Source organism: Theobroma cacao, chromosome 4 (assembly GCF_000208745.1).
Source record: "Theobroma cacao cultivar B97-61/B2 chromosome 4, Criollo_cocoa_genome_V2, whole genome shotgun sequence".
Classification (NCBI taxonomy): domain Eukaryota; kingdom Viridiplantae; phylum Streptophyta; class Magnoliopsida; order Malvales; family Malvaceae; genus Theobroma; species Theobroma cacao.
Genome location: NC_030853.1, coordinates 23606516 through 23616532, shown reverse-complemented (window position 1 = coordinate 23616532; position 10017 = coordinate 23606516). Strand labels below are relative to the sequence as shown.

At 32.5% G+C, this 10017-nt stretch overlaps 1 protein-coding gene and 1 long non-coding RNA gene across 2 annotated transcripts; one reads left to right on the top strand and one right to left on the bottom strand.

Annotated features, from left to right (window-relative positions):
* Positions 90-432, bottom strand: LOC108661815. Its single transcript, XR_001927699.1, has 2 exons — positions 323-432; positions 90-184 (listed from the first exon to the last, which is right to left on the bottom strand). It is a non-coding gene; the product is annotated as an uncharacterized LOC108661815 (long non-coding RNA).
* LOC18602322 (mitogen-activated protein kinase homolog MMK1) lies at positions 3669-9764 on the top strand. The gene is made up of 6 exons (XM_018119687.1): positions 3669-4075; positions 4196-4325; positions 5392-5529; positions 7141-7473; positions 8915-9095; positions 9348-9764. Exons 1-6 carry the CDS (start codon positions 3822-3824, stop codon positions 9521-9523), a joined length of 1212 nt encoding a protein of 403 aa, XP_017975176.1. The 5' UTR covers positions 3669-3821; the 3' UTR covers positions 9524-9764.

Genomic DNA, 10017 nt, shown 5'->3' with positions numbered 1-10017 from the left:
TAATTAATTTAATTGGGAGCTCTCACACCTCTCTTTGTGGCCATATCTAGCTGACAATTCTTAATAGGTATGATCACTGCCATTGAAGATCTCATCAATTTGCAGCCTTGTGCTTTCATTCTTCACGATATGATTTCCTGCAAGTCAATCCTTACAGTCAGTTGCTGCAGATTTCAAGATTGACCTGCAGCAAACTTTGCATCAATGTCTCTCCAGGTTCATATACTAAATTAATGGCAAATTTTATCCTCTAATTATGAGAATCCCATCTTTATAACAATTGATGCTCCAAAAGGCATGATAACAAGTGGGCGTGTAGCACCTTTAGTCCATTTGCTCTGTGCTCCCTGTTTGATCATTGTGGAGAATTGGTTATATTAGATCCCAAGGAATATCTAAACTACATGGTTTACTTGAGTGTCTAATAAGGGACTTGAGTTCATCCCACCATAATGATTAGATCCAGAAGAAAGAAAAACCACCACAGCCCTGCTTAAAAGCTCAATGCTATTGAAGGAAATAGGACTTTCCGCCTGTATATTTGTAAATTAAAAATATATATGTATATAGATAACATGAATCAAAATTAAAGAATATAATCTTTGGCTACCTAATTTCAGATATTTTTGTCTTTTCTGTTTTATGAAAAAATTTGGAGGTAGATTTGTTATTCAATCTTCCAAGTTAAAATATAATGTCTTATTTCATAAGATCTAAGATCGTGCATTAGAAATTAAGGTTAATAAAAAAATCATAAATAATATTTAAATCTAAAAATCATTCATCATTGAGACAAAAATGAACTTATCGATTGAATCTACCTTTCATTAATTAAAATTTTCATAATGAGAAGCACCAATTCTAGGAATCAGAATGTGCAGTTTTATTACCTGCTTGAATTGCACGCTCATAAGTTACAACATTGCCCTTTTTTCATCACTTTTTATCTAACTTTCTAGCTAGTGAGCTTTTAAGTGGACACTAATCAATCATTATGAGGATAACCCTTTCTTAATGAAGAAAGGTGTAGTGGGGGCAATCAAGCATGTGACAGTCACTTTCGAGGGTAAACACACAAACTTTTTTTTATTTGTTATGGAAAAAGAAGACAAGGTTTTAGTTATTATAGAATGGGTGTAAGAAGATGCTTAGGGCAATAAGGATTTAATCCAGTCATGAAAAGATTGGTGTACAATTGGAAGTTTAAAGATCTCATTTTCCTTCCCATTTGGTGGTGTGATTGGACTATTTTTATATTTGTTTAACTCAAGAAGACAAGAGTATTTAAAGGGAAGAAGAGGAGTGTTATTAGTTGTAATTGCACCCACTCCTGCATTTTTGTGCATACATACATGATATGATACAACTATTGAGTAGTGTCTTTAGTTGTACATCAACTTTCTTTTTATAGAAAACTCTAACCTCAGGCTGTCAAATAAGCATAATTGATGATTACATAATCTTCTTTTTTTATTTATTTCTACCAAAAACTCTTTCATGTATTTCAATTTTAATCTTGGCATTGGTAATAGATATTGTACTCCTTCATTCATATTTTCATCTTTGATAGTTCCGAATGTAATTTAAGTTATCAACGATGGACTGATTTAATTGATAAGATTGTTTGTCTCGACATAAATAATTTTAATTTTGAATTTTAGTGACGATTTATCTTGGTACTATTCAATTTAATCGATGATTCTTTAACAATGCCAAATGTGGAATGCAAAATGCTAACCTTCTGTTTTTTTAAAACAAAAATTTTACTATGCATACTTTAGTTAGAAATTCTTAACACCGATTCAAGTTTACCCTAAACTATTATTAATTTCTTTATTAAGAAAGTTTAAAGATTTAATTCTTGGAATCTCCTTTTCTTTCTTCCTTGAATTTCTTCAATAGTGATCTATATATATATATAATTTAGGGTACATAAAAGTTCAACTATATGCTCTAGAATCACATGTTGATTTGCTGTACAGATTACCATTATTTTACTATTTGCAAAAGTTAGGTATCATTGAATATGGAGCAGAAGCCGCCACCCTAAGAGTTTTGCCTAATAACTCTATTTACATTGATTCAATCATCCCTATTATATGGTAATTATTGCATTGCAATTTGCACCAAATGGGAACTGTATGGAATTTTTCTTCTTTGTACATAGAAATAATTTTTTGATCAACTAGAATCATTTTTGGGAAAAGAGTAGACTCAAATTCAACTCATTATATTAGAATATCTAGCACTTAAGTACCTCAAAAGAGTTTAATATAAATGCTTGTTAAGATTTGTTAATTTTTTTATTTTAAAAAAATTATTTTTGGTTTAATATATTATTTTGATGAAGTAAGTTATATATTAATTACAATTTTTTTTCCTATAAATATCACTTTTGAGGAATGTTTATAGAATCTTTTCAACATTTGGCAAATTCCAACTAAAAGTTTGTTGACTATCATGATTGAACTATAAAAATATTTCTTTGATGTAATGTGAAGTGTTTAGGCATGACTAATAATAGCTAGTTGAAACTAGGATAGAAGATGATGCCATTGACATGTCATATTCATTGTAAGCTTTTTTTCCATGAAAATGTCATATCTTTGTTGGTGGCATTATCCAATAAGGTATTGCCACCTGTGCATTTTGAAATATAATAATAGTAGGAAATATGATCCCAATTTTTCTTACACTTATTTTTTTTTTATTACTTTTGAAAAATGTTCAAACACATTAAACTAACTCCATTTGCCAAAAGTTATGGTTTTCTTCTTTTTTTTTTTCAATCATAAAAGTGTATTAATAAAGTAAAGTAAGCCATTATCACTTCAAAGATTACATTAAATAGTTTTTTTTTTTAATTGAAGTTTCACATATAACCCCTAAAAATAATGAATTTATCATTTTTTATATGAAATTAGATACAACAATTCATATTTTTGTATTTTAATCGAGTCTATAAATATAAGACATTGATAGTTATATTAATATCTATATGAGTCAATAAATAAGTTTTAACTGTACACTAAATGTGTTTACTTAATATGTGAACACGTCACGAGTTATATGAATACATAATGACACAATTAATTAATCATGTCTTAGATAAATTTTAAATTGATTAGACACATTTAAATGTGTCGATGTAATTAATACACAAAATATAATTAACTTAAATCTAAACTTGTCTAAATCGGTGTTGTGGTCTATATAAAATCTTTATCTTTTGTAGTCTCATTCTCGCTTCCATGTAAACATAGTTAAAAAAAGAACTTGTAAGTTTTCTTGGACATATTTAATTCTCTTGAATCTGTCTATATATAGTCTTTTATATCTAATAGAAAACTTAAATTTAGCCATACCCAAAAAGAAAAAAAATTAATATAGACCTTCTAGTTTCAACAAATAAATATACACTTTCCATATTTTTAACTAATAAAAATCACAATCTTCAAAAAAGAAAAAATTAAATTCAAATTAAGGTAATGAAAATGAAATATATTTTGCTTGGAATACGTATTAGAAATAGTAATATATTACCACCATTTAAAAAAAAAGCTTTTAAAAAAATGAAATTAAAAAAAAAAAAAGAAGGAAAAGGACGGAACAGGGCAGCACCAGTTTGGTCTGCAGAAAAATATAAGGTTGAGATAATAAATTTCACGCAGAAACGCAAACGAAAGAGTGAAAAAAAAAAAAAAGGAAGAAGAAGAAAGCGTTCTAGACTTAGATCCATTGACCAATAAAAGAACACGCATCCACCCACCCACAGCAGATTCTTTTTCTTCTTTTTAGCCAAAAAAAAAAAAGAAAATAGAATGGAAGGCGGAGGACCACCTCAGCCGGCGGACACCGAGATGACGGACGCAGCCCAACCGCCCCACTCTCAGCAGCCGCAGCAATCCGACCCACAACACCAGCAACAGCCGCCGCAAATGGAAAACATTCCGGCCACTCTCAGCCACGGCGGCAGGTTTATTCAGTACAATATATTTGGGAACATTTTTGAGGTCACTGCTAAATATAAACCCCCTATCATGCCCATCGGTAAAGGAGCCTACGGCATCGTTTGGTATCTTTCCTCTTTCTTTTGATTATCTACTTAATTTCTTTTTAGTTATGGATTGATTTTTGTTAATTAATGAGTGGCGATTTTGTTAATCTTTTTTTTTTCCAATTATTGGGGGGTTAGTTCTGCATTGAATTCCGAGACGAATGAGCACGTGGCAGTAAAGAAGATAGCGAATGCGTTTGATAACAAGATTGATGCAAAGAGAACTCTTCGTGAGATCAAGCTGCTTCGTCACATGGATCATGAAAACGTCAGTGAGTGGAATCTTTTTGCTTCTTTTTTTTTTTCGGTTTCTTTGAACTTGCTTTCAATTCAATTCATTGGTTATTAATTCTTTCTCCGTTTGATTTTATTTTCTTTTTTTGGTTATAACGATTGTTGACCGCTATGTTACTCTTCCTGGGAGGGTATCTGAGATAGTTGCATTCTATTTTTTCTAAGTTTTTCCTTATATTTGGAGGATCAGCACCCCATTTCGATTTTTACTTTGAGGTGTTGGTTAGGTGTCCGATATAGATACTTTAGAAAAAAAAGAATGAAGAGTGGGAGAAACATAGGCTTGCTAATCATTTAAATAAACCATAAGCAAGAAGTTGACAGGGTTAGAGCTAATAATATCTTGAGGTTCACTCAGGGGCTATGCTTGGGTATTATTTCATATGAAAGTGGCTCATCTTATTCATTAGCGTCGTCCAATTTCCAGAAAATCCAAGCTTTGCACAGATATAATTAAAACTTTTTTCTATAATTACCAAAGACATTGCATGTTCCTCGTGCTACATGGGGAGTGAAGAGGAGGGATATATATTATGGTAAGTAGTGGTTTAGGAATCTTCCTTTAGTGAAGAACAAAAAGTGAGATCTTTTTATGTAACCCTTGCAGTATTTCTTTTTCTTTTTTAGATGGGGGTGTTGGATCATAAATCATAATAAAGAGCCTCAAGGCCCTTACCTAAGACTGTACTTCATAGTTTTAAAACAGTGTTGTTCCATCTTTCAGAGGCTGCAAGAAGTCTTCTTTGGGTCCAATTTAGTTGTTTGGTTGTTCAGGTTGATAAAGTCTTTTTGTAGATTTGTGTTTGCATGGCTAATGCTATCACTAGTGATTTTGTTTAAACCTTACCTTACCATGTAACCTTTGACATTAATTGGTTATAACATGTTCCTTCTTGGTGCCAATGTCTTTTTGTGTAGTTTTGAATACACACAATACATACATATATATATATATATATAGAGAGAGAGAGAGAGTGACCTAGAAGAACAAAATCATTCTGTTATCTTTGTTAGTCAGTCCATTTGCATGTTTTATGCAGGTAGTTGCAATCAGGGATATTATTCCACCACCCCAGAGGGAAAGCTTTAATGATGTTTATATTGCATATGAGCTGATGGACACTGACCTGCACCAGATAATCCGATCTAATCAAGCCTTATCAGAAGAGCATTGTCAGGTTTGAATATAGACATGTGGTTGCTTTTTATGATAGAGTACTATTCATTCAATTAATAGTTCGAATATACCCATCTATCGCACTTAACAAATATGGCATAGAGAAGTTTCTTAAGCTTTCGGACAGCTAAATTAGTGTATGTCATTTTTTTTTCAGAATGAGCTTCCTTGTTTTGCAAGATTGGTAATGAACAGCTTACGTATTTTGTTGAGTCATTTTTTACGGTGGTTTTGGTTCATAATGATGTTCCTTTCCTGGAGAAGCTTGTCCTAAATTTTCTTCTTTCCTTGCAAACTTTTCTAGAGAAGTTGACGGTACCATCCCCATTTTACATGTTTTTAGTCAGAATAGATTGTTGGCCACCCTTCCTACTTATTGTAGTTTTTTCTGATATATGTGTGGCTTTGAAATGGTTTTGGAAACATTGAATATGTTGACTTCGCTGCAGAGTTCAGCGAAATGTAGGTTAGGTGCTGCTGGCTTATGAAGGCAATTCATGGAGGATTTCTCTATCTAGGCTTTATTTTGAGCAAAATCAAGAAAAGAATAAGCTGTTTGCTAGTTTGTTGGTTCTGAATGTGAGTTGGGATTTGCAATACAGATATGTTGGCTTTCTATCTTGTTCTAGGCTTCCATATTGGATGTCTTACCCAATTTGTACCATCTTAATGGTGCTTTTGCTCGTAGATCTGTTTTTGAGGTTGATGCCAAAGCAGATACATAGGACAGAGGGAGAGAACTGCATCAAATTGTCAAAATGTTGGTACTTGATGTGGGACAACGTGCAATCTAGGGGTTGAAAGCTAATATCTATTCTTATTGAGGAGTGAATATGTTGGCAAATGAGGTTTCTGATGGAATATGCTATATTTTAAATATTGGATTGAGAAGTTAGAAGTTTTATGAAGTTGTATGGATTTTGCCTGGCACCAATGAACAGTGACCTTGATTTAAAGGTTATTTTTGAGGGTTAACTGATGTGGGTTAGTTTAGACTTTGATAGATGGCTTTGTCAGGGTTGATTTCGATCTGAATGATTTCTGAAAATAAATAACAAGCCTAGAAGAAAGGTATCTCCCTTGATTTTCTTAGGTTTAAAGTTTAAGGTCCCAAGGTTCCAGAGGCTTGATACCTAGGGCTAGAGTTTATTTATTCAATTCCAAAGAAAAGCATAATTGCCAAAAAATAAAGTAACCCTTAAATTTGTTCTCATTTAAATGAAAATTTTATTTATTCACATGTGCATAGTTCTAGTAATTTTAATCTCATAAATGTTTGTGTTTTAGATAGAAAACTATCGAAGTAGAAGGAAATGGTAATTGATTAAAAATGAACAAATGACTAAAATGCAACACCATTTCTAACATAATTGTTCTATATACAAGAAACTTTGCATTTTATTTTCCAAAATTACATTTTTAATTTAAAATTTGTCAAGAATATTGTTTGGTTTTGTTTCCACACCACATGTGGTTTTTTCTTTTTGCTTCTGGAAGGAAAACCGAGTAACAAAAGCATCAACTGAACAGTACCAAAGTTAAAAGTGCCCTTGTTTCAAGGGTTACCATTTGAGCCTTAACATCAAACTGACTTTTTATTTGTGCTTTGCAGTATTTTCTCTATCAAATCTTACGCGGGCTGAAGTATATACACTCTGCAAATGTTCTGCACAGAGACTTAAAACCTAGCAATCTTCTCCTGAATGCTAATTGTGACTTGAAAATATGTGATTTTGGACTGGCCCGTGTCACCTCTGAAAGTGATTTTATGACAGAATATGTTGTTACAAGATGGTATCGTGCACCAGAACTATTGTTAAACTCTTCAGATTATACTGCAGCCATCGATGTATGGTCAGTGGGTTGCATTTTTATGGAATTGATGGATCGGAAGCCATTATTTCCTGGAAGGGATCATGTGCATCAGCTGCGACTGCTTATGGAGGTAAGTTCTGTTTATCTCCTAACCAGTATAAAATTATCTAAAATACAAACAAGCTGCTAAATAGGATGCCATCAGCATTTTAGGGAAAAAAATGGATCTGCTGTTTTCATTGATAGCATTCCTTGATTAGCTGCCTTTCTTTTATTTATGGGAGTTTCTTCTTGAATGAATTTAAATTTGCCTTGGAAACAGCGTTCCGTGGGGCATATTTGGGGTTCTCTTAGCTATTTATATTTTCATATGGCATATTAAAAAGGAAACACTGTTTTCTCTTGTTTCTTACATAAAATTAGCTTTCTACGTTAATCTGTGAAGCAGTTTTAAAGAACGAAAATGGCTGGAAATTGTTGAAAAATTAAAGATGACAGATGCTTGTTCTCAAGATCAGGGCATATTCGAAAACGTTAGTCTGTAAATTCCTATACATCTAATTATAGGTGGCAACCGGGTGGGTCGAGTCAGATTCAAGTCAAGTAATTTCAGTTTTGGGTCATTTTCGAGTTCAATCATCAGGTTATTGTGAGTTTTGAGTCATTTTGAGTTAGGTTGAGTTAAGTTCAGATTACCTCACATGTTGGGTCATTTTGAATTTTGGGTCATTTCAAGTCACCTTGAGATGTTCTTTTAGTTATTATGTATATAAAGCAATTTATAAAAATACAACTAAAGGATCTAAGAATTATCATTTATATATAACATCAATTTTTTTACTTGAAGAAAGAAACTTACATTTAACAATAAATAAATAATCAAATAAACTTTATGATATAAGAGTTAATCTTATAATTAAATTGGTTTCCCTAATGATGACATAAAACTAAAATAAATTTATAGATCTGAATATATAGTTAAAATAAAATATAAAAACTGTACAAGTGTCTTACTTTACATGATGTTCAATCACTATAGTTTCTCTCTTTCACATATTTTAATATATTTATTTCTCAAATGATTAAATCCTTTTAAACCCATATATATCTTCTTAAAGTTTTTAATTTTTTTTATCACTTTGCATACATATTTAATTGTTCTTACTTTTTATTTTTGGGTTGTGCGCCATTTAAATATATTGAATTAACTTTATTTTTGGGTCAATCTTGTTTGGGTCAGCACAAAATGTAAAGTCCTTTTAAGTTTTAGATTACTTTAAGTCAGGTTAAGTCAAGTATCTTGTTATTTCGGGTTTGACATATCTCGGTTTGGGTCAATTCAGGTTCATGTTAGACTATTTTACTATAGTATTGGGTTTTAGTCAGGTTCAATTTCGTGAGTTCTGTTCCACGTAACAAGTTAGATTTTTCCACCTATACATTTAATTGTATGAACTTACTATTTGAAAAAAGATTTTTTTTTTCTTTTTACTGAAAAGAAAGAAATAAAATCGTAAACTAAAAGATGCCTGTCATTTTTTCACTATGAATAATGAACTTTTGCCTTGCAGCTGATTGGCACCCCGTCAGAGGCTGAGTTGGGGTTTTTGAATGAAAATGCTAAGAGATACATTCGGCAGCTTCCTCTTTATCGCCGGCAGTCTTTCACTGAAAAGTTTCCAAGTGTCCACCCTTTAGCTATTGATCTTGTTGAAAAGATGTTGACATTTGATCCCAGACAAAGGATTACTGGTGAGTTTGGTGAAAATAAAAAAGTCTCTCTCTCTCTCTCTCTCATATACTTGTCGCCATGCTTTTGGCACATCATATATTATTCAGTTTGTGTTATACTTTTTCACAATTCTCTTATGCCAATCCATGCCCAATGGTCAGATTTAGGTTGGTTGTCATTGTCTTTCTCTAGCTGATGCCATGTTGCAATGTCTTCAATCTTTATCATTTTCTATTTGGAACTCATGAAATACTATTTCCTATTTGTTGCAGTTGAGGCTGCACTTGCTCATCCCTACCTAACATCACTGCATGACATTAGTGATGAACCTGTCTGCATGACCCCCTTTAGCTTCGACTTTGAGCAGCATGCATTAACTGAGGAGCAGATGAAAGAGCTGATATATCGGGAGGCACTTGCATTCAACCCAGAGTATATGCAGCAGTGATGAGTCATATGCCATTTATTTGTCATGGCTTTGATCAGTGTGGTTAAAAATGCTTTATGTAGTAGTGGTGATTGATTTCTTTCTGTATATATGTTCCATCCAGAACAGGATGGCCCTTGAATTGAGATATTTGCTTATGGGCAGAATGCAGGAAACAGAACAGATATATTGGTGTTTGTACCGGCTCTCTTGATTTCTTTTGTTGTTTTATCTGTTGAATGGAGCCAACTTTTGACTCTCATGTCTATTTATTTTCCCTTCGAAAGTCCTACATTATGGAGAGTAGCTCACATTCTCGTACAGCCTTCTCCCGTCTTTTCCCTTGTAAAAGCTTGACTTAATGCAAAGTTTTGGGGGCTAACCGTTAAAATGCTTGTCCATTACATATGCCTGGCATGCGTGAGACATTGATGCAGTAACATTGAATCTTGGATATGATAATTTTTAGGCTGTAACATTTATTTCAATTTGTCTATCTGGATTCTAGAAACTTG

Coding starts and splice junctions, on each gene's coding strand:
- LOC18602322 (XM_018119687.1), top strand. CDS start 3,822: ATGGAAGGCGGAGGACCACCTCAGCCGGCGGACACCGAGATGACGGAC. Junction 4,326..5,391: donor GTCACATGGATCATGAAAAC/GTCAGTGAGTGG, acceptor TGTTTTATGCAG/GTAGTTGCAATCAGGGATAT. Junction 7,474..8,914: donor AGCTGCGACTGCTTATGGAG/GTAAGTTCTGTT, acceptor TTTGCCTTGCAG/CTGATTGGCACCCCGTCAGA.